General features: G+C 37.0%; 2 protein-coding genes across 7 annotated transcripts in view; one reads left to right on the top strand and one right to left on the bottom strand.

Moving 5' to 3' along the window:
* Positions 1–18,451, top strand: part of PHF3 (PHD finger protein 3) — a 52,004-nt gene extending 33,553 nt beyond the window's left edge. For all 6 annotated transcript variants that reach the window (XM_014263447.2, XM_014263446.2, XM_005518124.3 and 3 more), the window contains 12 exons: positions 115–439; positions 1,458–1,635; positions 3,158–3,308; positions 3,413–3,569; positions 4,619–4,735; positions 7,182–7,313; positions 7,761–7,893; positions 8,354–8,546; positions 10,212–10,359; positions 11,488–11,577; positions 12,819–13,014; positions 14,168–18,451. In XM_014263447.2, the coding sequence (XP_014118922.2) occupies positions 115–439; positions 1,458–1,635; positions 3,158–3,308; positions 3,413–3,569; positions 4,619–4,735; positions 7,182–7,313; positions 7,761–7,893; positions 8,354–8,546; positions 10,212–10,359; positions 11,488–11,577; positions 12,819–13,014; positions 14,168–16,332 (3,985 nt within the window). In that variant the 3' untranslated portion in view covers positions 16,333–18,451. The remainder of the gene's footprint in view (positions 1–114; positions 440–1,457; positions 1,636–3,157; positions 3,309–3,412; positions 3,570–4,618; positions 4,736–7,181; positions 7,314–7,760; positions 7,894–8,353; positions 8,547–10,211; positions 10,360–11,487; positions 11,578–12,818; positions 13,015–14,167) is intronic.
* Positions 18,452–19,794: 1,343 nt separating this feature from the next.
* EYS (EGF-like photoreceptor maintenance factor) overlaps positions 19,795–27,154 on the bottom strand; it is a 58,779-nt gene continuing 51,419 nt past the window's right edge. The window contains exon 9 of the mRNA XM_088052627.1: positions 19,795–21,536. Within this exon, the coding sequence (XP_087908753.1) occupies positions 20,338–21,536 (1,199 nt within the window). The 3' untranslated portion in view covers positions 19,795–20,337. The remainder of the gene's footprint in view (positions 21,537–27,154) is intronic.

Here is a 27,154-nt window from a genome sequence, read left to right as displayed (position 1 = left end):
TGACTGAGATGCAAAAATCAAAACAATTACGGTATATCCTGCTGAAGGTGCTGTATCTTCTTTCATAGTCGTCTTTCACGGTTTTCACTGACTTACATCTTGCTTTGTTTTCAGGTTTATGGTAGGTTGTGGTAGATGTGATGATTGGTTTCATGGTGATTGTGTTGGACTGAGCCTTTCTCAAGCACAGCAGATGGGTGAAGAAGATAAAGAGTATGTATGTGTGAAATGCTGTGCTGAAGAGGACAAAAAAATGGAGTGTTTTGATCAAAATGTACCAGATACTCAAATGAAAGTTGAGCATAAAGAAGAAAAAACAATTGAGGGTGAAAAACTGGGGGTATCAAAGCAAACACCTACTTGTAATCTAAATACGACGACTGAAAAAGCAAAGCAAACAGAGGACACTGGGAAGCACAAAGTCAAAATCTTCAGACGAGTGAGTCCTAATGTTTTAAGTTCTCTTGAGTACTGGGGTTAGAAGGTTTCTGCCTGTCCCGTTGCCAGTTAGTAGACCATGTTTCAGACATTTTTTTGAATCTAATTTAAATTATTTGTGAAGTTACTTCATTTTCTAACTGGCTTGACTCTTTCAGGAGGGTATTGCTAGTTAAACTGTTCTTATATTGAGCAGGGATATGTGCATGTCATGTATGTAGAACATCCCAAGTTGGAAGGGACATATAAAGATCATCCAAGTCCTACTCCTTTATGTGTATATAAACCTTCACATACCGCTGTGCAAAGAAATGGTGAAGAACCTAGTGTATTTTTCTTTCAGATTTCTAAACATATTAAAGGACATCTGTCAATTTGCTATGTATTATAAGCTTCAAAACAGTTTGAAACAATACAATGAAAGTATTTTAGTTTTGATTTGTTTTTTTTCAGATTGTATGTAGGAAAAAATGTCTACTGCTTTGGGGCTTTCCTAATTTTTATATTTAATTTTACTAACAAAGCACAATTTATAAAGATTATTGAGGCAGTTCTGCAGTCTGTTAGTATATAATGTTGTATTCATTAACATCAGTAATCCTGTCTTATCTCTGAGTAGTAGTACTGAAATTCTGGAATGTAAGCTGTTCTTTTTAATTTTAGTTTACATGCGCTTTCTAAACATTTGACCTTTGTGGCTAAAACTGGTTAAGGGATGTTCATTGGTATCCCTGACTTTTTAAAATAACTGCAAACTTAGTGGTTGTCAACACAGAGCTTAAATGGTATTTGTCTGTGCTGTATCTTGAGCCAGCATTTAAAAGAGATTGTTAAACAATGCTTGGTAGTAATTTGGGATATTGTTCAGTAATTCTTTAGAAAATTGTATGGTGGCACGTACATCTAGGGTATACATTGTACAGTGTAAAAATGAAAAAATGGGAAAAATATGTGGTAATTACGTGGAGGTTGATTGTAGCATTCAGTAGCCTGCTAACATGTGTAAATGTTGTTTTCAGGAATCTGGGGATGGCAAGAATTTACCAGAGTCCAGAGACTCAGATACTAAAAAGGGGCAGCATGTTCCTGCTCGGAAAGGATCGCAAACTGCTGCAATTCCTCGGCGGTCTCCTGAAGATAAAAATGAAAAAATAAGTAAAGAATCCCTTAGTACAGTGGAAAGGTCCACGAAATCAGGTACCAAGGTTTGGAGATATCATCCATGCTGCAGTTCACACCTATGTACAGTGAAGGATGATGGCCTTTCTTTACTGCATCAGTTTTTCAAATCACGTTCCATAGTGAACGTGATGATGATCATCTGAAAAGCTGTTTGTTCCCATAGCATTTATGGTCTTTATTTCTCCTTTCTTTTTCAGTTTTATTTAGTAGGTAGATGTGTGTTTCCTGTTTCAATAGTAGAGGATGCTCACATAATCAAAAGTATGAGAAAAAGTACATATCTCTGTATTAAACTTCGTTTAACATTGTATGAGACTTTAAAACACTCTTTCATAAAATACAATTAAATGCTTTATATACATAAAACTGGTTTAATTGCTGTATAAATTACATTTTGACTTACTGATATTTTTTGATAATAATTGACAAATTGACAATTTTATCAACTCTTTTCAAAGGGGAACATTATATTGCTTGCTGAGTCATCAGATTTTCATCTAAATTTCATTTGAAAGGTTGAAGGGACTTATTTACCCTCCCAGCAATCTCTGTCCTCTCCCCAGCTCCCTTCCAGGAAGCATTTTTCTTCTAAGTTCATTGTAATGTGAAGTTGTCATTTGGAACTGAAATCTCAGCAGCAAAGCTAGTGAGATACTGTGTGAGAGCTGTGTGAGTCTTTTACTCTGAAATTCAAGCTTTGAATTTTTGTCTAAAAGTATATAAATTAGCTCTTCTGGTCTTTTGCCAATGCTGATACATTCTAGAAATCTTTATCAGTCTTCAATTTGTTCCTTTTTTTCTGAGTATAAAATGGAAAAAATAATATTACTTATTTCCCATTGCTTTCCTAAATTGAAGGGTTCTGCTCAAAATTAGTGACATGTTCACATGCTGACACAAATAAGCTTTCAGTTGACTTTCTGAAAATTAATAATTTTTCTTTATCAATTTTGTTTGATTAGACTTATTCATTATTTGTATTATTTATGACACAAACCTTATCATGACCTTGAGTGTTAACTGAATCAGAAGATGAGATTATTATGATTGAAGTAATTTTGATGGCTAACAGATGCAGAAGTGCTAAGTTGAATGTAAAATGGTATTTTAAAGTGAAGCTTATTATGCTTATATGTGCTTCATAGTATTCTGTTTCTCAGTTTATTCATTGAAAAATGAATCTACGCTGTTCCAAAAATTCAGAGTCAAAAATTATACTTAAAATCAAGCTAATGAGCACTGGTTATCTTGATTTGGTGTAGAAGAAAATACTTCAAATAAAGGGGCAAATCCCCTGTTTCTGCTAAGGAAGTTTTTATTCTGGATTAATCTAAGTAACATAAAATCCAAACCAAAAAAAAATAAAAGTACCCAACCAAACACAAACCATCCATCCTGGGAGTCAGCTCCTGCTTCTTGAGGATCAGCTCTTAGGAGTTTAAAAATAAAATTTCATTAAAGTAGTTCCATCGGCAGCAAAAGTTTATAAATATACCTACTTGAGTATTTTACAATTTTTAACTGTGAGTTTTGATAGGTATGCACGAGAAACAAGAAGTTAAGAAAAAGAAAAATGAGAAAGGATCCAATAGTGCAACACACCTGCCAGCTGTGACAGCTTCCAAACCTTCTGCTGATCAGATAAGACAAAGTGTTAAGCAATCTCTTAAGGAAATTCTTATGAAAAGGTAAAGATATATTAAAAAAAAATTATTAATTTGTATTTATAAATACTTAAACTGTTGATGATTTGGATGCATTTTGTAATTTTTGCCATTGTGTTCTCTTACAGATTGACAGACTCCAGTTTAAAGATTCCAGAGGAGAGAGCAGCAAAAGTTGCCACAAGGATTGAAAGAGAGCTGTTTTCTTTTTTTCGAGACACTGATGCGAAGTATAAGAACAAATACAGAAGTTTAATGTTCAATCTGAAAGATCCTAAAAATAATGTATGTGGGATTTGTCTGTTGTCCTTTGCAGAAATCCTTGATTTGCTGTAGATTAAAGGAACAGTCTTCAATATAGAAACATTATCAATCCTCCTGCAGTAAAACCTGTTTGGGTTTTTTTCCATTTTCCTTTTTTTTTTTGATATTTCTTGTTCTTTGGGCACTCAGTGTCCTGTTTTCTTCCCTGTCATTAATTCTCCAACTCCTTGCTCCCAGTGTACCGTTTTTTTGTTTTGGTTTCAAACTGTAATAGATATGGCCTGCCTAGTTTGTCTTTCTCTTTACCACTGATTTGTTATTTAGATATTCCTGTCCTCCACATAATTCTTCGCTGTTTACTACGCCTACTGTTTATCTGTTCAGGATCTCCTCACTGTGCTTTTTCACACCCAAATTTCTTAAGCTTGGTCTTCACTCTCAGTTCTGCTTTCTATGAGCCCATTATTTAACATCATTATCTCCTCAGCTTCTGTCTTTTGTTCTTTATCATTTATTCTGATCAAGTTGCTTTGTTTATAGTATTTTGCCATTACAGTTAGCCAACTGTAAATTATAAGAACTTCTATCTTAACTTTTGTCTAAGAGTTAACTTCTGTTTTCTCTTTGCTCATCCTGCTAAGGTAGTTGGTTGTCTTTTTTTAGCCTAGGACTTAATTATTCAAAAGCACAGCTATCCTGTCTGATACTTTCTTCTCTTTGTTGTATGATGCAGCAGATTTACACCTTTAAAAAGAAGAACACTAACACAGTAAACTGTGTTACTGCTGCAGTGGACATAAACTCTTTCTCCTTTGAAACAGCAGTTAATTATACGTTTGATCATATATTGTTATGTATTGTTATATATTGTTATGTAGAATAAAAGGAGCTCTGGAATTAAGCTTTTTATGTTACAAAATCTAGTAATGCTTCCTGCAGTGGGGATAGTTACAAACCCACATATTCCATTTAGCTGTACAGAGCATGTTGTATGTTACTTATCTGATTTTTTCCCTGCTGCAAGCTATTTTTTTCTTGATAGCAATAGTTACTTTTCTTCTTTCTTCTAGATATTATTTAAGAAAGTACTGAAAGGAGAGGTTACTCCAGATCATCTAATAAAAATGAGCCCAGAAGAGCTGGCTTCCAAAGAACTGGCTGCATGGAGACAGAGAGAAAACAGACATGTGAGATTTTTCAGTTTACATTGTTTATCTGACAGCCTAAACATGTGAACTTCTGTTTGCAGGTTAAGTGTATGCAGAACAGATGCTGCGGCTAAGCAGGAGCACGTCTATAATTAATTGAGTACTCAAAACCCGAAGATGTTGTTAGGACAGAAGTGAAAGGAGTGTAGTCAGTTTCTGAGGGGAGGAGTCAATGTACTTTCCTTTGCCTTGCAACTTTGTTGCTGCTTGCTCTTCCCGTCTCAAGAGTGAAGGCTTCTTTGCCCTTGTTTTTCCACAAGATTTTAAAGCTGTTGCTGGAGCTTTATAAACACCAACGTTTTTAAAGAGGGAGAGAGATCTATTTGGACAAACCAAACCAGAGCAGACTGGTGTTGTTTCTAACTTACTGCTGAAGTGTTGCAAATCAGTCCCCAAGAAGTAAATCCAGAGCTGAAAACCTGATACGCCAGTTGGAAAAGCAGCCTAAAGGAACAACAAAAAAAAGAAACAGCAAAAAAAAACCCATGAAAGTGTAGGAAGTTTAATAGGTTCATTTGAGCATGACTTCTCAAAACAGAGTCACTCTGTATACTGTGCTGACAGTTTAGAAGGAGAAACAGGAATAAGAGGACCTGAATTATTTTTATAATAAATTCCTTTTTGTTAGACATTGTTCCATTTATTAGTCTGACTGCATTTAGTCTGATGATAACTGCAACTGCTTGGAAATGGCCATAAAAAATTTTCTAGTTTACAAAATCTGAATTTACATTGACAGGATAATTGGTATTTATATTCCACATCATGGAACCTAAAAGCACAATGTTTGGGTAGTGTAAATTCATCTGTGTGCTAAGAACAAATATTTGGTAATACCTAATTTAGTAGAATGGGATGCTGTTTTGGAGACTGCAATGTGCTTTGCAGTAGTAATAATTCCTATGTTTTTTCCTTGTCATTGCACGTTGTGGCTAGACCTGTTTATGAATCATGATAACTTTTTGCTACTTTCTGTGGAAAAACACTTGTTGATTATGTTGAGTTGCTTCAAGGGCCTGTAAAGAATGAAAAGTTAGTTTATTCTGTATGTACCCAACACCCATCTTTTGTAGTGGAAGTTTTTTCCTGTGTTTTGTTGTGAGGTGCCTCAGGGAGGCAAAGATTTAGTTTCAGATAAGCATTGTTGAAGTGGAGGTGTGGCTGTAAGGCCCAGCTAGTGTGAATTCTGAACTTCTACTTTGGGACTGGGCCCTGTGAGCCCTGGAGGAGTTGCCCCACCCAGACCCCTCATGGGGGGCAGCCCAGGAGTTCTGATTGTGTTTGAGCCCTTTGGGTTTCTCCCTTGCTGTGTTCCTAGTGGTCCCTGACCCTGGTTCTGTCCCTCAAAAGCCATCACCCTGCCTCTGTTTGGGGCTCTCTGTCTCTGGATTTGAGTTTGTTCCCATGCTGAATAAATGGTTTCCTGAGCAGAAACCCGTCTTGTTGGTGTCCCATGCTGGTTCCTGGTAACTGTAGCTTCTCTGGACGTGATCCTGAGGCTGTGGAATGCAACATATTTTTATAAACATCAGTGAAATTCTGAAAACAGACGATGCAAAATAATATTCTATTGCTATGAGAAATATCTTCCCAAAAAAGTGTATGCTGCTTAAAAAATTGCTGAAGGGACCTAATTATTTCAGAGAAATGCTTCAAAATTTCTAGAAACTTGTAAAATAAATAGCAATATATCACTTGACTGTATTTTTCATGTTAGTATTTAAGCAAGGCATTGAGACTGCTACTTACTAATTTATTTTTTTTTTATTTCCCCAGGATGTTTGAAAGTATGTTAGTATTTTTCAGACAGATAAAGCAATCACAGAATCCTTATTTCCTTAGTAAATCAGGCTTGAGATCTTTGGTACAGCCAACACAGCCACTTCCTGGTGTAAGAAATGGGGGTGTGCTTTAAGAGGCAGTATTAGAAATAATGGTTTATATTTTATTGCAAGAAAGCAAAGCAGCAGTGCTATTGGAATTTAGCATCTCCATTACTTTTAAAAATACTTTCAAATTTTTTTTTGAGGTGAAGTATTAGTTTGTGTACTAAAAACAACTGTTGAAAAATGATACAAATTTGCATATATTTATATCCTACATCATCCCTATTATTATGGGAAAAGAAGGGATATATGTTTTCTTTAGCTCTTGGGAAATTGGAATTACTGGTGTTTTAATTTAGTGTTGAAAGTTTGCTCTATAACTTATTTAAATGCATGCCTCGTAACTTGCTGCTACATTGTAGGAGAAGTTAGGCTGCTTGCATGTTTGCTTTATGGAACTCCTTGACACTTCCAAAATAAGAATGTATTACTTTTCTTCCTAGAGCGTTTCCTAATTGCAATACCGTTACCTCGTATATTTCTGGATTTCCAAATTTTACTGTATGGAAATAATTACATATAACTTCTTGTTTTCACAGACAATTGAAATGATTGAGAAAGAGCAGAGGGAGGTTGAAAGAAGACCTATCACAAAAATTACTCACAAAGGAGAAATAGAAATTGAAAGTGAGACACCAATGAAAGAACAAGAGGAAGTAATGGAAATTCAGGTAGAAAAGAAAGCATGACACTACAGTGTATTTAGTTCATAGGCAATATGGTTGTGAAGTGTTTAGTTTATGGTATTGTTGTTCAGGTCTATAATTATCTGTTAGGGCTGGTTTGAGTTTAATTTTTCTTTTATCTTTATTGACCTCTTGGCCTGGTAATTTTGTTAGTTTCTTTGCTTCTATGTTCTGTCTGCGACTGTATGATGAATTCTGGCAGTAGTAGAAAATAGAAAGTAGAAATTAGAAAATATTATAAATGGTACCTGAAGATATTTGAGAATATGAATTAATTATTGTAATGAATTTGAAGATTTTGTGATAGAATTTGCAGCTGAAGGAAGAGCTTTATGTCTGAAGGGAGGAAAACACTGTAAAACTTTTAATCCATATTAGGAATATTAACAGGGATAAAAAAAGCGTAACTGAAATGTGTTTGACTTTTCTTAGGAACCTAATACAAAGTTGTTTGAGAGGTCAGAAGAAGCTGAAAAGGATAAAGAAATAAATGAGTCTGCATCTCCGGACACCACAAGTCAACATAAAAATCATCTCTTTGATCTAAACTGCAAAATCTGCATAGGTAATTTGGGAAAGCACATGAAAACAAATAGATTGCGCTTCTATAATTTTCAGTCATAAATATACTGAGGTCAATATACCTCTAGAATTTAAATAAATATGAGTTTTTACTTAGTTTGTGGAAGGAATGTTTTACTTCATAATTTACAAAAGAGACTATTAAACAGATTCTCTACTGGCATAAACTTGTGTTCTTTTAAAAAAACAGCTCCAGAGAGTGAAATCCCTATGGTGGATGTACATACTACTGTTGGTTCCTCATTTCTTTGTCCTATGCCACTGCATAGGATATTTATGTTTAGTACTGTATAAACATATACAATGTATTAATTTATATAGCATATAATCTATCCCACTTCAGTGGCAATATGTAGTGTTTTTGGTGTGTCGTCTTTGTGTTCAGAGGAAGTCCTTTTTTTGTTTAATAAAAGATGAAACCCATTGTGCTTCCTTTTCTGCAGGCCGAATGGCACCACCTACTGATGATCTGTCTGGGAAGAAGGTGAAAGTGTCTGTTGGGGTTGCACGGAAGCAGTCAGACAATGAAGCAGAGAGCATCGCGGACGCACTCTCCTCCACGTCAAGTATTTTAGCTTCAGAATTACTGGAAGATGATAAGCAAGACTCATCCAAGTCATTCACTCCTCTCCCAAAGTAATATAAGCTGTAGAAACAGTATTTTTAAATGAAAGAGATTGTTAATCTTGTTAAGCTATTATATCTAAAGCTACTTTTTTAATGGCGTTTCATTAATCCATTTGGGTACACGTTTTTAGAATGGAGCTCTCTGCTGGTGTAAATTGTGTTCATTTATATACATAAATATACTACATATATTGGTGTGATTGCAAACTTCTAATTACCACATAGTTTTCTTTTGAAAAGAAAACTTTTTCTTTTTGACTTTTTTTTCTTTTGACTTTTCCCAAAAAGCCAACGTTTTCTGGTGCAGCAAGGTTTAAAAAGAGTTCATAGTACAAAAAATCAGTATATAAATTTCATATTGTCTTTTGCTGTTAAGGCATGTAGTATGTATAGTGCTGCATTTAAATGAGTGTGTCTTCGTATATGCGTATATATAAATTCAGGGAATTTGAGATTGCTCTAAACAGAGCATTTACACTGATAAAACAGGCTAGTTTAAAATTCCAAAGTAGCGTTTTTCTAGAAACAGCTGGTAACAGCAGCTTGTTTGATGTTTTGCTGTATTTGCTGTCAGCTCTCTCTTCATTTTCTTCCACACTCTGCTACTCACTAAAAAGGAAATTGCAGTTTATGAGGCTGTTTCTTTCTGGTTTGAGGGAGACTTTTCTAGAAAAACATCAGCTCCCAATTATTAAGAATTGACCAGAATTCATGCTGAAATTTTGCCTTTATCAGGACAGTGTGATCTTTTACCAAGGATAGCGAACTTTGGTTTTTGAATAGCTTACAGCCAGTTCAAGGGAATTTCCAGTGTAGACAGAAGTAAACATTATACTGTAATATACATTAATAAACATTATACTGTAATAGCATAACATCTGGTACTACGGGGCAGCTTAAAACTGCTAATAAGCACGCCTAGAGTATTTTGATAGCAACATATTGGGAAAAGTTGAAATGTGTAATCCTTCTCATAAGGCAACTCTCAGGTTGAGAAACAGTCTCCTGTGAAATTATTTAAGTCATCCCATTAATTTTTTCAGCTTCTTCGTTGACAAAACTGAGGCTTTTTTTCAAAGGGAGGAAAACCAGTTTTGTACAGGTGGAATTGGGAGGAGGCACTCACAGAAGGTGTGGAAGTTATGCATGGGTGAGAAAACATGAAGAGCCAGCTTGTGGGACAAGGACAGAGTAGGGTGATACAGGCATTCAGGTAGTGGACAGACAGTGGTGGCACAAAATGTAGGCATTAGGAAAGCAGTATAAGCCAGCAGGCAGTGTGTTGTCATCTTTTACCTGTGGCAGGGGAACATCTTTCTGACTCTGCTGCACCCGTATGTGTTTGTGTCCTCTTCAGTAGTAGCATTTGATAATTCTCAGATTAAACAACTTCTCTGTTTTTAAAAAATATTGTCTGGTGAACTAATGTGCTGGTTATCTGACTGTCTTTTGTGTACCATAGAGCTGTTCCACTAGAAGATGAGAAACATGGTTGTCTGCCAGCAAGACGGACAACCATGTATTTTTTTTTGTTGACCCTCCAATATGCTTAACTGAAAAAGAAAATTCTTGGTTTATCTACATTCCTGTGATAAACAAAAATCATTATTTACACTGTCTTGCATGATACCTCATGTTGTAAACCAAGTGGGTTTTTGTTTGTCCTTTTTTTAGGTCAGAAACACCCGGTACTGTGGAATGTGAAAGTCTGTTTCTGGCACGCCTGAATTTCATCTGGAAGGGCTTTATCAATATGCCTTCAGTAGCAAAATTTGTTATTAAGGCTTATCCTGTTTCTGGCTCCTTTGAGTATTTAACAGAGGTATTTATATTTATTGAAAAGAATAAACAATTCATTTATTAATTTTACCAACTTACTTGCCTTGTAGGATAATATTAGTATAATGATGGACAACAGTGACGTATGATCTTTGTAAAGAATAAAGTATTTGTGGGAGGATGTAGGTTAAGGTCTATATTTGTAAGGCATTATTCATTACATGAACCTCTGGTTCATCTTCCTGTCTATAACAGAAACGTGCATAATGGAGTTTATTTTTTTGTTTTTTGCCTATCTGATGGCAATTCTGGTCCTAACCTTGCCTAGTGACTAAATTGTCCCTGAAAAAAAAGTTCATATAACATTCTGTTCTGTGTCTGAGAGACAGGAAGAGCAAGTGACTGCTTATAATAGTTGTCTTCATGTGACAAAATAAAGATCAGAGAGCTTATAAGGCTCAGTTTTCCTTCTTGATAGCTACACAGGATGCATCAGCTTTGTTATTAAAAGAACTTAGGTCTTATAAGATTGTCTTTACTTTGCTGTACATCTTCAGGGAAGTGCAGGCCATGCAGTAATTCTTAATACTAAAGGATTGTTATATGAGTTTGATGCCGTTTTCAAAACTCTTCTGCTTTATTTTAAAAAAAAAATAAAATTCTGAAAGTCTGTTTATTTTGTTTGGGAGCAGTGAACTCAGTATCCAAGAAGATACTATCATCTTTACGTCTGTATATACATGGACATGTAGGTTGTTTTTCCCTCATGGTGAAGATTTTGAAACTTGATTAGAAACTTAGGTGTGGACATCTCATTGTGGTGTGATCTGACAAATAGCTTGAGTGTTCCCAGAGCACAGTACAGGTGTTTGCAGTTAATGTTACCAGAAAGGATAGTTTTGGCAAGGTATAGATGAACAGAATTGAATGATAACTAATTTAGTATGTATCATTAACTTTGCACTCAAAATCTTAAATGTACAAAATGTAATTTTTTTCTTCTGTTGTAACTTCTACTGATATTTTTAAATTACAATTTAAAAAATAAAAGAACTAAGTATGTTTTGAATTTATGAATTTATGACAGAATATTATACAAATTTATTGTACTGGATGAAGGACATACCACAAGATTTATTTGGATTCACATTTCTGTTGTCCTTTCTCATAGGATTTACCTGATAGTATTCAAGTAGGTGGCAGGATATCTCCCCACACTGTCTGGGATTATGTAGAAAAAATCAAAGCTTCAGGGACCAAGGTAAGAACTCTACCTAGTAAAGACTTGCTGTTTAATATGCATCTTAGTCATCCTAAAGATACGAGTTTTTTTTCTCTCTGAAACATTTGCAAAATTTATGAACTTTAGGAATATCTCATGGTTATATTGAATGGGATGGGTGGCAACTGGTGGCATTTATTTTCTTCCTACCTAACCTTAAACTGTCATCTGCTGTTTGAGAATACCTGTCTTTCTTTGACACAGTAACTCACCAAGAATGTTTGGATACCACTCAAATGTACCCCTCTCAAGTGTTACACTTTCATTTTCAGTAGTGTTACATTGGGCAAAACCATCTCAGTGACTCTTTGCTGGACTTGTCCCACTGAGTGCCTCTTGTCCTTGTGCTGGGGAGCCCAAAACTTGAAAGTCTTTTCCAGGTGGTGTCTCACAAGTGCTGGATAGAAAGAAATAGCCATTTCCCTTGGTGAGCTGACTGCTTTAATTCTGACATCCAGATTGCAGTTGGCCTTCTTGGCATGGATGCATCACCAGTTCATGCTGGGCTTGTCCACCAGGATCCCCACATCATTTTATGCCAGGCTGTTTTCCAGCCAGTCAGTCCCCCAGCCACCCTGGTGCTGGGTTACACCAGCTCAAAGGGCAAGATTTTGCATTGACAAAGGTCAGCCTGTTATTTCAGCCTGGTGAGGTCCCTCTGAATGGCCACCAACGCTTCAGCATGTCCACCACTGCCCCTGTTTAGATGCCATCTCAGTTTTGCAGAGGATCTTCTGTCCAATCTTCCAGGCTGTTCATTAAGCCATTAAACAACATCAGCTCCAGCATCAACTCCTGAACTGGGCTTTGGGCATAATTCTGGCATCTGAATACTGGTCTTCATGATTATTAATGGATATTTTGGACACAACATACTACAAAATACAGCCTTCTAGTGATGTTAAGGGTAGGGAGTGGAATAATTGATTGGAAGCTGGCAAGCTTCTCTAAAACTTGATATTTAGCTGGCTGTTAAAATACTGGCGTTTTTGTCATGCACTTCAATTATTTTTTTCATACTAAATGCTTTCTATTTGTTTTATCTAGTTCTGATTTATTTTTGGCCATGTTTCTGCTCCTTCTGTCTCTTCTGTTCTCTGCCACTGTGGTGTAGGTTTTTCTCCTCAGCACTGTTCTTTTAAGTAAAGAGCAGTCAGTAAAAAAAATAACATCACAGAAAAATATTCTTGACCATATTTTCCCTCTCTTCTTGTAAACAGGAGATCTGTGTGGTTCGCTTTACCCCAGTAACTGAAGAGGATCAGATCTCCTATGCACTGTTGTTTGCCTATTTCAGCAGTAGAAAACGTTACGGTGTAGCGGCCAATAATATGAAGCAAGTGAAAGACTTGTACCTCATCCCTTTAGGTTCCTCAGATAAAGTCCCTCATCACCTTGTGCCTTTTGATGGGCCTGGTAAGTACAGCTTGGAATTTGGAATTTTTATTATCATAACACTACTTCAAGAAGTTGACAACAGAAATATAAGAGGAAATAAAATTTAAAAATGCTATTTTATTCAAATATGTAATGAGTTTTCCATAGTTTTATTATATCAGTTTCCTTGAAAATACATTAATTTCCCCTTACTAGATTATTCTGATACTTCGAAGATGAAAAGATTAGTGTGTACAACCTTATTTTATATCTGCTACCTTCTTTCTCTAACACAGGTGGCTTTGTAGGTTTCAGTGTCAGTAAACTGAGTCACACAAGTGGACTATGGTAGAAGGCATGAGTTCCAAATTGATACTCTCAATTTAAAATACTATTTTTCATTATTTGAAATGGACTAATATTTTTTCTCAAGTATTCCAAAGTTCCTTATAAAAAATTCACTGAAAGTTTAAAACATAGTTGGGCAAGGAAGAAAAGATATTGAAATGGCTCTCAGTTGTTCTGTATACACCTGGGTTACTTTGCATCAATTTATCTTGGTCATAAAAATTTGTGGGTAATCTTCCTTTTTGAGATAGGCAGGGCCAAAATGAAGAGACAATGAGCTACAACTCATTTTTTTGCTGTTACACAGAACGAAATAGATATTGAAGAGGTGGGTAATAGTATGCCTTGAAACACAGTTCCTTTCCTGCAAAGAGGGAAACATTTCTGAAATTTGCTTCTGGTAAATCTTTGAATTGATGAGGAGACTTTTTGTTTGCAAGTGTTCTGTTTACTTTTTTTTTTTTTTTTCCCAATTATACTTTGCTACCACTGCTACTATGTTGTAGCTGTGTTAGACTAAGATGATGTTTTAACGTCTGTGCTGTTTCTAATGAGATTAGATGTCGTATATAATTGTCTTAAATTATCTCTTTGGAAGTTATAATGTACTTGAAACAATTTCAGTTTGCAGTGCTTGAAGTCATAATTTTAATACTGGAAATACATATTTTTTTATTATTTTAAGTATAGTCAATGTTTAACATGACAAGCAGAACAATTTTAAATATCGTAAGATTAGTACTTTTGCTGGTACTTTGTAAGTATATGAGGGTTATTTTTGTATAAATTATTGCATTAACCAAAATATAAAGAGATGATAAATTGCTGTTGCAATTTTGTACAGGGATTGAAATACATCGACCAAACTTATTACTGGGATTGATAATTCGCCAGAAAATGAAGAGGCAGATTACTGCTGTTTCAAGTGTTACCAGTAGTTTTGCAGATGAAGCTGCTGAAAGTACCTTGAGTAGCTTGCCACCAGAGAAGAAAAGCAAGCCAAGCAAAACTGAAGTCTCACATCATGATTTGGCACTAGAAGAAGAAGAGGAAAATAATTTTTTTAATTCCTTCACAACTGTGCTACACAAGCAGAGAAATAAATCACAGCAGTCTAATACAGATGATGCTCCAGCAGCTGTTGAACCATTGGTGGAAAGTACCAAACATGAACCACCAAAGCCACTCAGGTTTCTTCCTGGAGTCCTGGTTGGATGGGAAAATCAGCCTTCTACTCTGGAGCTAGCAAATAAACCATTGCCAGTAGATGATATTCTTCAAAGCCTGTTGGGTACGACAGGGCAGGTGTATGAGCACAGCAAGTCAGAAGCAGGTCCTAGTGAAAGCATACCATTATTAAATGAACAGACAACCTTGAAAGAAGAAACCATGGATGTTGCTGATGTAACTGCTGAAGTTAGTGAAGCAAAGACTGGTTTAGATGATCCTCAAGAATCCGCTAATGCTGCTGTAACTGTGGATGCAGCAGGGACCTCAAGTTCTGCAAGAAGTGCTGGTTCTTTGATAGGGCTGAGTCTTAAGGGAAAACCTCCAGATGTTTCCACAGAGGCATATTTAGCAAATTTATCTGCTCAGTCACAGAATAAGGAAACTGAAGAAAGTAAAGAAAATGACCCAAAGCAACAGTTACTGGACAAGGATAGTGTTGCACAGGAAGTTAGAAGGAGCACAAATTCCAGCTTTTCTTCCTCATCAAATTCAGGGAAAAAACCCAATGAGAACAATGTTAATGTAGGCTCTGCTGAAGGTACTACTGCTAATACCTCTAAATCACCACCATTTATTAATCTTAAAAGAGACCCACGACAGGCAGCTGGACGAAGCCAGCAGACTAATATTTCAGAAAACAAGGATGATGCTAGCAGAAACGAAGACCGGCAAAATGCTTCAGGAAATGATCAAGGAGAACCAGAGAATAAACAACATTCTGGAGAAGGTGGCTTAAACCTATATAAAAGTGAGTCACAAACCAATGAGACACAGTTCAGTTCAGCTGCAGCTAAGGCAGATAACACAGTTGCATCACAAGCAGAAGATACCAAACACTCACAGGAAGATGCATTGATGCAAAACATTGAAACAGTAAACTCATTTAGAAGAGGACCAGCTGTAACTTCATCTCATTTTGAAACTGAAAACTCTTCTCGTTCTGAATTTATTTCTAAAGTCCCAAGCCCTATTGCAAGTGGCAGCTTCTCATCTGTTGGATCTCCACAACAGAATTTTCAGCATTCTAAATCTAATCCACCTGGATTTCAGTTTCAGGCTCCCGCACCTCATAACTTCCCTCCACAAAACAACCCTATGTTTGGATTTCCTCCTCATTTACCACCTCCGCTTCTTCCTCCTCCTGGCTTTGGTTTTCCTCAAAACCCAATGATGCCATGGCCACCAGTAGCTCATTTATCAGGTCAGCCACCACAGTATGGTGGACCCATTGCACAAGGGCTACCAGTGGCTCACAAACAATCAAGATTTTTGGGACCAGAAAATTTTTTTCAGAGTAAAGACAGTAGGAGACCAGAAAGACACCACAGTGATCCTTGGGGCAGAGAAGAGCAGCATTTGGAGAGAGGCTTCAGTAGAGGAAAAAATGATCGTCAAAGACTTTACAGTGAAACCCATCACCAAAAAAAAGACAGACATGAAAAAGAGTGGAGCAGTGAAAAATACTGGGATCAAGATTCTGAAAGAAACAGGCGCAGAGACAGAAACCAGGAAAAAGAGAGAGAGCGGAAGAGTAGAGAGGAAGGACAGAGAGACAAAGAAAGAGTGCGATCTCCACACAGTGATAGAGCTGCTGATGGAAAAAGCCCCAGAGAGACTAGAAATCCAGAAAAAAAGACAGAGAAGCCTAAAATTGATGAACAGGCTCATGAAAAAGATAAGGAGAGGGAGAAAAGCAAAGACAAGCATAGAGAACGAGAAAGTGAAAAGAACAGAGAGAGACATAGGGACCACAGTGACAGAACTAAAAGCAAAAGGTAAAAAGATGCAGGCAGTCTTTTCAAATCTTATTTAAATAAACTGTTAGAGTAATGTCGTAAAACTTTGTATGACAAAAAAAAAAGAGAGCCTGCTAGGATTGTGCCATCGTTTTTTTATTCTGTGTTGGTGTTTTGCAGAAACAAGTCTGTGTTTTGGTACCATTCAATGTACCAATACTCATCCTTTTTTTCATTATACCAACTATCGCTAGAAGTAGGAGTTTAATATTTTTAAAAATTTTACATTGCTGTATATTCAAAATTTTAAAGATTTCTTTTATTAAAATGCAATAAAGGCTTAGGAATTTTCTTAGCTGAGGAAGTTGGCTTTAGTTAAGTCTGCAATATAGTTGCTGCCTTTGGTAATTTGTGCTCTCTTCTGTTTTAAGATGCTCTGATAATTTTAAAGATGGTTTTCATACAATAACCTTGTTTTTAAATTGCACTGTTTTTAAAGACTGCAGCAAAGCCTCAGAATCCACATATTACAACAAAATGTAATATGCTCGGTGGTGTGAAGAGTTTGGATTTTTTAAAATAAAATTATTCAGTAGTACAATAAAAAGCTCAAATATAGTTCATTATAATATATTTCAAGTTTTTCCTAAGCATCTGAAGCAGTCTGTGACCAGAAATTGGAAGGCTGAGCTGCTCGAATGTTACTGCTTTAAACTGCACTTGTTTTAATAAGAAAGCATTTCTAACCTAAATTGTCAAAAATTATTTGTAGTAGTAAATTCATTTCTCCCACCATTTTCCATGCTTCAAAAACTTGAATACCTAAGCTTGTACATTACTTTGTGTTTTGCTATCCTTTTTACTGTAAAATGTAAATATTTTAAGGGATATTTTGATTCTAAAATGAAAAACTTTCTCACATACTGTGTGTGTTTGATTTCATAGCTGTGAAACTGTAGGCTAAATGAATATAGAAGGCTGAGTCACAGAATGCCACATTTGTTGTACACTTCATAGCTCGGTTTGTTTTGAGATTTGGAGAGCAAAGAGGGGAGAGAAGGGCAGAAGTGTTTGTACCCTTGGGACTTCTGATAACTTGGTATTTTGTGGTCTACCATCCACCAATGCCAAACAACATGAAAATGTGAAAACAAAATCACGTACTCTTATTAAAATACACTGGGCATCTTGTTGAGTCTGTCAGAAACAACAAAAATATTCCACCATATAAAGAAAAACTGAGGTTTATTGTTCTGGTTTTCAGTGTTTTGTTTTTCCACTTTGAGTACACAGCCTTACTATGCTGCTGACAGAGCATTTTGCACTTTGCTGTAGAAAAGCCTCTTCTTTCCAGAAAAGTCTTCCCAATTTAACCACATCCTAATTGTTAGTTTTAATTATGAATACATTTTAAGGTAAATTTTTACTTGTATACCTTGCAAGTAACTTCATGATCAAATTGGCTAAAATTAAAAATCTTGCACTGAATAGTTATTAAGTGGTGTTTCTTAGGCTCATCGTTGAGAAGACAAATTAAAAAAAAAAATCCTCAGTAACTAAAAGCGATATTCAAACATCTTTAAAAAAAAACTAGTCTTTTCCAAATTAATTCCATGGTTTGTATAGCAGTAATGCTGTTGGTATTATATCTGGTAGTATTATACATGTATTTTGTTGTTTAAATATTTACACTGAGTTCTGTTGGCACAGAAATGCATTGTTCTCATTTTTGGAGTAAGTTTTAAATTGACAGCTCTGCATATGAAGATTTTCTTTTGATCCATTCAAAAGCAGTCTACTCCAAGGTCACTGGTGATCTGCCTCTCACATGTGCATCCATCTCTGCTTTGAAAATAAACTGGAAGCAGTGAAAATTGCAACTGCCTGAACAGAAGGGATGGGAATGCTTTCTGCCAGAACTACCAGAAATAATTTGTTTAAATGAATATGTAAACATTTTTCAAGTTTGCTGAGTGCTTTGCCACCTGCCTTGTGTATGTAAAACCTGAAGAGAGCCACAGTAAAACAGCTCTTGAGAGGGAGAGTTTTGTTAAGTGTTTAAATTAACAAAGAGCAAAAGTCTCCAGGATTTGTTCCTAGGATGTGAGTTAGTGTAATGGGAATAAATCCTGCTACTACAGGAATAAAGGATTTTACTTCTCCATTGCCTTCAGTCACTCTCCTTCCAACATTTGTGTTAGCTGGAAGTGCTCGGATTACTTGTTCCTTGTTTTACACTGAATCACGGCTCAGATCACAAAAGGCAGTGTGGACTGCTGAGGAACTGGCAGTACACCAGAAGCCCCAGAGAGAACAGGATAAACCTTAAATATGCTCCCTTCTCCAAAATCTCATGAAGGCCATAAAAGGCCCTACTTAGAGAAACTGGAAGAGAAGAATTTGGGGACAGCTCAAATGCCAGGTGGGCTTCATGAGCTGTCTTTTGGGAAGAGTTGCAGAAGCTCTGTTGCATCGGGCTGATCACTTGAGGGCTCAGAGCAGCTGAAGAAGATAGAATGAACCTCACAAAGATGTTTTCAGATGCTTAATAAAATATCTTGGGGTAGCTCCCATGTGCTTTAGTTACCTTTAAGTCACCTGTAACTGACTTGACAGTGCTTTCATTGCTACATGCTAAATATGGTGATGTGAAAGCAAATGTGTGTCACCTAGTTTTAGGTGCTTATGGCCTTTGCTCCATAACAAACGCCCCATCCTCACTTCCCTCTCCGCCCCAAAATAGTTACTTGTTTCTGACAGATACCTGCTGAAGACTTGCATTCAGAGAATTTCCATGTAAGGAGATGATGGTTTGTAGCGTGCTTTTGAGCAATATTAAAGTAAAAAAGGAAAATATAGGAATCAATCATTATTATTTTTATTTAATAATTTTACTTCTATAGTAAGCCAGCAATCAAATGAGAAATGTAGATGCCATCATACACTGTGTAAGCATATTAAATAGCATTTGAATTATTTTTTTTATTGCTTCCTAAAGCAGAATATAACACAGCTTCATGAGAAGGAATTGATTTTTTTGTATTTATTTATGAACAGCTCTATTTACTTTTGAGATTATCAATTAATGAAAAATATATTTGCAGAAATTTGGTTTACTATGACCAGTACCTCTGTTCTCATAAAATTTTGAAGTGTCATTTAAAGACATATAAACCAGAAAGGTATAGGTAAGGTTGAGCAGTTCTTGGACATTCTAAGGTCTTAAGAATAAAAGTTACTTGTAGGCAGACTGCCACATTCCAGTTACAAACCATTAAAGCCAAAAGTTTTCATGTAGTCACATAGGGGATACCTCTGCTGGAGAAAACCAGGAGGCCTGTTTTCTCTCTCTAAATAGTTCTTTTACTCTTAAAATCATTCTTTAAGTGTAATATTTTAACAGACTTAAGAGAGGCTTGAATTCTACCCTCTTATATATATATATATATATATATATATATATATATATATGCAGTCTCAGAATCAGGAGAGAGAACAACTTCATTACCTAATTAGAGTCTTTGTGGGCTTAACAAATAATTATAACTGTTATATTTTTCAAAATTCTCATTACAATAAATGTGCTTTTTTGCCTCAAGAACACCTTTTCTTCCCCCACCAATTTCAGTTTTTAGATTTGACCTTAATAAGTAAACATTCTAATAAAATTCAAGAGTTGGAGAAACCGGTAATAGTTGTCTGTTCTCATAAAGCAGCAAACATTTGAATGATAGTTGGCTTTATAAGTTAATCACTACCTCTTTGTTTACAAAGCTATCTCCAGCGCAATAAAGAAAAACAAATCCCTGCAGACTTTCCCATTATTTTAAAGTAAATTCTAAAGAGAATATATAAATAATTCTAGGAGGAAAACAGTTGATCATATTTTATATGTATATGCTATTAGTACTTCACATAGATTTGTTCCGTACTACTTTTTAAGCACTTTCCTATGTTGGTTGCTGAGTTATACACTGCCAGCTAACACAATAAGCAGGAGGAAAAGGAATTTTATCCTTTTTAAAAGAGTCTTGGACAGTGATCTCAATTAATTTCCAGAATTTCCATCATGAATGTTGTATCCTTCTGCTTTCATTAGCTGAATCTTTTTAGAATCTTGGAAGAGCACAACATCTTTAACTTTACCAATGAATTCCTTCTGAAAAAGCCCTGTAGTGACTATATTGACTTCCCTGCCAATTTCAAACCCACCAAAGTAACAAATGCCACCATAGTTTAAAGCAGTGTATTTCCTTTGTGGGTCAATATCTTCAAAAAGGATTAGTTCCTCATCAAGATAAACCTTAATACAAGTTTGGTTTTGAACTACAGTAACGAAATGCCATCTTCCATCAGAACAGGTGAAATATTTGCTATGCATTAGAGGAACAGAGATTCTTTCTCCAAGATTAATCACAACTTTCAAAGTTCCATTGGCAAGACCAATGGCAAGGAAGTCGTTATCTTCATCTTCACTTTTTCCCATCCATGCTATTAAGCCTTCAGTTTGATTGGTAGTAAAATTTAAAGAAAGGCGGCTATACTCGAGGTCTCTTTTTCCATACAGAGGATCTGTGTATTTAATGTAGGAGTTACCGACAAACTCGGCTATATAAAATTCGATTTTGTTATAGCAGTATTTACCTGTCCAGCCTAGTGCACATGCACAGGTATATGAAAATGAAGAAGGTTGAGGAATACAGAGTGCATGAGACCCACACTGGTTTTGTGAACAGTGAATAGATTGTTCACACATGGTCCCTGTCCACTCTCGTGGGCAAGAACAAGAAAAGCCTGTGTTTTCAACTTGACATGTTCCATTATTTTTGCACACAGTGTAACCACAATCTGTTCCATCACAGTCACCAATGTTGGCTCCACCTTTGGGGTCAGTCACGGTAAGATTCAGTTCCTTGTTGTTTATAACAATTTCTCGAATACAACCAGTAAAACCTGTGGGTTCATTTTCTATTGCCATTGGATTAACAAGGTTTAAGGAGGATACCCCTCCAACAAAAAAATCTGTGTGTGTGTCTAGTGCGTTCATTCCAGGACTAGCTTTTCGAGTAACGTTGATGCCATCCAGGTCCAGGTAGCCTTCATTTCCGACTCTTCCTGCACTGAGTGAATGCCATGTATTTCCATTTGCATGAACCTTCTGAAGGGTCTGTAGGATGACTGTTCTGTCTCCAAGGTTGTAGCGTAACTGCGTAAATCCATTTACTAATGATATACATAGAAAGTCACCTGTAAAAAACAGTATAAAATAGTTTTAATTTTTAGAGGGGGTGCACTGAAGAACAACATATTAATGATTCTGATGCTTTCATGCTTGCATTTTCTTGTGCTATCATTATATCTAAATCACACAAAATGAAGTGTTCCCTGATGAGCTGCTCTTCGCTTTTTTTTTTTTTTTTTCATTCTTGGAAACTGAGCTCATATTTGCCTCAAAGTAAAAAGCCCAGCCTTCTGAAAAGATCTGCTTTTGTGCAGAGACTAGATAACTGTGGTAAGAGGAAACAGGATGACTGGCATCCAGGAAATGTGAATCAGTGTTCCCATGGAAAAGAATAAAGTTTTGGCCAAGTTAAAAAGGCAGAAATACTCAGTTTCAGTATGTTAAATAAAAGCTTGATGGATTTGTCAGCTAAATGAACAATGTAAACAGTTATGTCTGCACCAGACATACTCTGCTTTCCCTGAAGGTTCCTTTTCACAACAGGCACGTTTTGAGTTTAATAATCTGGCAGCTGTAGGAACAGATATGTATTTTATTGCACTGTTCTTCCAGAGGCCTTCACGACAGGAAGTATTAGAAGGGAGTTCTCTCTTCTTGGACTATCAGTGTTTCTGGCCTTACAGACAGTGTAAAAGGAGAGAGAGTACCACTTCAAATTACTTTCAGGCGTGAAGAAGGAAAGCTGAAAAAGGTTAGGAAATGGGAGCTGGAGAAGTTTGTAGGAGCACCAATAGAGCCTAATAGGTGAAGGTGACAAGAAAGCAGAAGAGGACAGCAGAAAAGTCTGAAAATTAAAGTTCTCAAATTTTTTGAGGTTTGCCTGTGCAATTTAACTTCTGTATCTTACTTTTGGAAATAATAGCCATCAGATTGTTATCAATTAAACTGGTAAATATGTTTGTTAAATTTGAATGCAAATTTTCCTAATAGTTACCAGTCCAGTTTCCTTTAAGATTCAACATTCCTAAGGGTGGGCCTATCAGTAGAATGATGAAGTTTGCTTTCATGTGTGTTTAATTTTTGATTATTTCTAATCCTTGAATTACATTACCTGTAGTGAAATTGAATGGTTTTATTTACTGGAGGCTTGTGAAAGTTGCTAAAATTATACCTCCCTATTCAAGAGATGTTCAGGTTGTCATTAAGGCAGGATGAAGATGTTTCAGTTGCATTAGTGGCTGTAGAGTGCATACTTCATGCCTCGCCTTCCCTGTTCCAGATACCCTTGGAAAGAACAAGAAGAAAGCTCTTCCAACTCCGATAATGGCAGAGAGCACTTCCTTTTAGCTTGCTAGTTCTAGTTGTGATGATCTGGTTTGCTTCCCTGTATTTAGTATTCTTTTCAAGGACCTTGCTTGTTTCTTTTTTTTTTTTCCAGAAAATTAGTATCATTTCCTTCACTTGGGATTTCTCCTGCTTAGTGATGTGGCTTTAAGTGTGCTTGATTTCTCAGTGCATAGTTTGAATGCACTCATCTTGCTTTGTTTCAGCAATGTACATAACCTGCTTATCTACTTTCTTTTATCAGGCCCTCAATCCTAGGGTAAGAAAGGAACATGAAGAAAAGTTTCTGAACTAGCTCTTTGCAGCCTTTGATCCCCTCTCCTACCTGGATGTGTAAAGGCAGACTTGTGTAAGGGCACAAGTACTCATATTTTGCTGTCTTGGAAGGAGGAAAACATCTGACCAGGGTTGCTGTTGCATCTGACCTGTTATCAAGACCCAGAGAAACTGGCAGTTCTCCAAGACTTCCTGGCCTGCAGGGGAGGGTTTTGGTGGCTTTGCACGTTTGACAATGATCTGTTTTGGAATCTTAGTCTTGCCTCAAAAACAAATCTGTATTACTGAATCTGCTGTCTCCAGTGTAAAGAGGTTATCACTGGGTACTCTGTTCTGGCACAATTTGAAGTCTCACTTCAAATTGGAGTAATTCTACTTTTGAACAGAAATATTACACTTTCCAATTTCACCTCTCCCTGAGGCTTTTGAAGTGCTTTCTTACTCCTCTGGTTAGACCCTCTCTGTTCAAGATGACTTGCCATTTTAGTTGTTAAGAACAACAGAGTGTTGAGATAAATTTTAGGATCTGAAAGTTGATCCTAGGGTGCAGTCAGTATTTCTCCATGAAGTTTATAGTATCCTAGGTACTACTAGGGACAACTGGCTAAAAATATCTTAGGACTGTCATAGCAAGTGCTGCGCATTCACTGTCCAAGAAACTTCCTCTTAAAGTGAAGGCAAATGCTGGGCTTGTCTTTGATCATTTTCAGTTTAGCAACCCAGTAATATTTCCAACAAGGGATCTCAATCTGCCCTGTCTGAGGACCCGATTGCACAGCTGGAGCCTGTGCAGGCTGATGTCATCACAGGAATTGTATCACCAGTTTAAACAAATGGCATTCTTGTCATTGATTTTCTCTTCTCAGGAGTCTCTATATAGGAGACCGTGTGGTTTTTCACTATTTCAGTTTGATTGTTGATCAGACCTGTCTCATTTAGTTTGTGGCCAGAGACCTTTCTGAGGAAGTTCACTTTTGTTAAGCATGAAAGAGATGACATCTTTAGTTTTTCCAACACTGGACTGTATGGCTGATCCCTGCTTTCTTGAAAATACAATCTAGGCACAGGACACACAACTTTGCTTCTGGTTTTTTAGATGAACATCTCATCTAATATGGGATATTGATCTCCATCACTGGTGTCACAAAAAAAGCAGAGAGACTCCGGAGACAGGCGCTCACACAGTTGTTCTTTTGTTGTGCATACAAGTCTTTGCCCAACCTGTTGGATGCAAGGAACTGTAAGGCAATCTGTGTCAGCAGGGTTGAATCTTTAGAAGTAGGCTGTTGTAGCTTAGCTGGGCCTTGAAACTGCAACATGTCAAGACCCTGGGCGTTGAACAAAATTAACAACATTCAGTTCTGTTCTGTTGCACCTTCCTGCCTCCTGTCATATTCCCTGTTTCAGTAAAACAGTGATTTTTTTTTATTGCCCAAATGCTAAAAGACTGTTTTCTTCTCAAGGGAAGGGAATTTTTTAGCAGGTATTGCCTTAAGGAAGAACCTGTTCTGGAGATAAAACAGCACTTCTACCTGCAAATCCTAGTTCAGGGTTTTCACCAAGTGACTGAAGGTCAAAGTTGCTCTGTCTCGGAGTGGATTGTCTCTATTCTGTATTAGAAACCAGAACTCCAAAGCAGGGGTGAATTTTCCTTATTTTCATGTTTTTCTTATGTGTACAAGTCTCATCTGCTCCCATATTGGATGTCAGAATTCCCAGAAGGCTAGTCAGCCCTGTGTCTTGAGCAGTCAGTTCCTAAAACTGGGAGATAATGAAAAGTCTCCTAACAGTACATCCAACTGCTACTGTGAGTTCTGGATTATCTGTAATAGTATCTTACATGATTTATGATGAATTCTGGGTGCATCACAAAATTTTTCAGCTTGTTACTACTATGAGTATGTATGTAAGTCTCTTCAACAAATTTGCTACAGCCTCATAGTCAAATTTTAAATTCTTCCAAATAGTGACAGTGCCTTTTCATGTTCAGTCTTTATCTGGACCTGCAGATTTGTCTGTATACCCCCATTCTAAGAGAGGATCATGTTCAAGCAGTGTCAACTCTCCATGTTTCTATGTTACCATAGAAAACTCAGGTACATCATAATTTGTCAAAATTTGGTACAGTTGGAAATGCATGCTAGGAAAATTGCACTCTCTTTGGAGATGTTCTATTCAGGCCAGAAGCATCACCAGAGGAAAAAAAAAGTAATATTCTCTTTACACAGCTGTGTTGGGCAAAGACTTCTGCATTTACTGCCCACACTACTAAATATTCCTAATACAGATGTATTTCCTAGGAGGCCTGAACATAGTGTCCGAGTGTCCCAGTCTGACACACTATGAGCTGGGACAGCATCCTGGATGGTATTTTTAATATTTCTGTCTCTTCTCCACAGTGACTTAAGTCTACCCTTGTGCTCTGGTGTGTGTGTGTAAGGCAAGGCCTTTCTTACCTGTTAAAAGAGTACCTGAGGTTTTTCTTACACTCCACTGCAAATTAAGGATTTTCCACTAGTTTGCATGACCAAAGGAACTTGAAGAACACACTTTTAAGTGACTTTTGTAGTAGTGGATGCAATCTTGTAGTCAGTGGTGTTCACTTTTTTGCTACCTAATACTGTAGTCTCTGTGATACAGAGATGCAAGTGTCTCTGAAGGTGCTCAACATTCACTGATTAGTTCCTGGAACTACTGAAGATCTAGATTCCTTTAAGTCATGTGTTTCTTGTCTTTTGTCTCATCCTGTTACTGAGCAGAAGCCTCTATGCTAAGCTGGGGACAGAGGCTTTGATGAGCTCAGTGCTTCAGCAGCTTCTTGCAGCTTTAGTGTTCCTGGAGCCCTACACTTTGATTTCCTGGTTATTGAACATCGACAGTCTTAGTTCCTTTACTTGTTTCGGAGCCCTGAGAGCACTTCTGGATGTATGTTTGCACTCTGTGCCTTCTGTTGGTTTTACCTCACCCTTCTGTCCTCCAGCTTGAGCCCAGAGTGCCAGTTTCTGTCACTGTGGTATTGAGTAATATTTCCTCCACTCTCCTTTCACCATTTCTTTCGGAAGTTGTTACTGATCATTGGCACCATCTTGGTGGTAGAGCAAACATCTGAGCCCTTCATCCTCATAATCAGTAACATCCATGGGAATCATTCCCAGATAGTGGAACCTCTTACTCTAGGTTCTGCTATGTGCTCATCTTCACTCCAAACTGACCTTGCTAAGCCACCATAATGAAGTGCCTGTGTCTCGAGCAGTATTACTGCCTTGTATTGGCCTGATGCATCCTGTAACCATCACAGCTCCAAGAGGTATCTGCTCACTGCTCCTTCCTGCCTTTCTGACTTGTCACCTCTTATATATTCTTCCAGGAACAGAACTTTTTTATGTCTAGAAGGGGTTGAAATAGCTCTATCAGCCTCCAGATGAATGGCTACAATTTGTGGCCAAGAAAGGTGATGCACTGTGGTGTCTACCTGAGAGGAAGCCTGACTGACCAGCAGTTATCCTTCACATGCATCCTGAGCTTATCCACTAGCCAGAATAAGGCCCAAGACCAAGGAGAGAAAACAGGGGAGAAGAGGAAGGACTAGAAGAGGGTAAATGAGGGAACAAAGAACAGAGAAGAGACGAGCATTTCCCCCGCCCTCTGCAATTTCTGCTGTTAATTGCTAGCTGGTAATATGTCAACATGGTTGAAACTGTCTTCCTTGAAGTTTTTTAACCTTGCCTCGCCTGAGTGTGTGTATGCAGTTAGGTACCAGCTGGCTGACAAGGTAAAGGAGCTCGCTGCAGTTGTTGTAAGCTGTTGTTGTTGATCTTTACCTAGGGGTGACCATAGCCAGTGACCCTAATGTGCACTTAAAGGAGCTACCCATGGATTATTATAATATATTCTTCTCTATGTGTGGAGTTCCATGTCACAGCTCATGCAAGACTGAAAACTGGTGGCAAGTCAAGCTTGTATATTTCCCAAATCATGTTAAAAATCAGTGTGTCAATAGGTAAGAGTCCAGCTTCAGTTTGGAGCAACATCCCATAGCAGGAAGGGCATAGCTGGGATCCAG

Source organism: Pseudopodoces humilis, chromosome 3 (assembly GCF_049639895.1).
Source record: "Pseudopodoces humilis isolate 2021_Gansu_Grassland_sample_001 chromosome 3, ASM4963989v1, whole genome shotgun sequence".
Taxonomy (NCBI): domain Eukaryota; kingdom Metazoa; phylum Chordata; class Aves; order Passeriformes; family Paridae; genus Pseudopodoces; species Pseudopodoces humilis.
The sequence above is the reverse complement of the archived record's forward strand: the minus strand, read 5'-3'. Positions and strand labels throughout refer to the sequence as shown.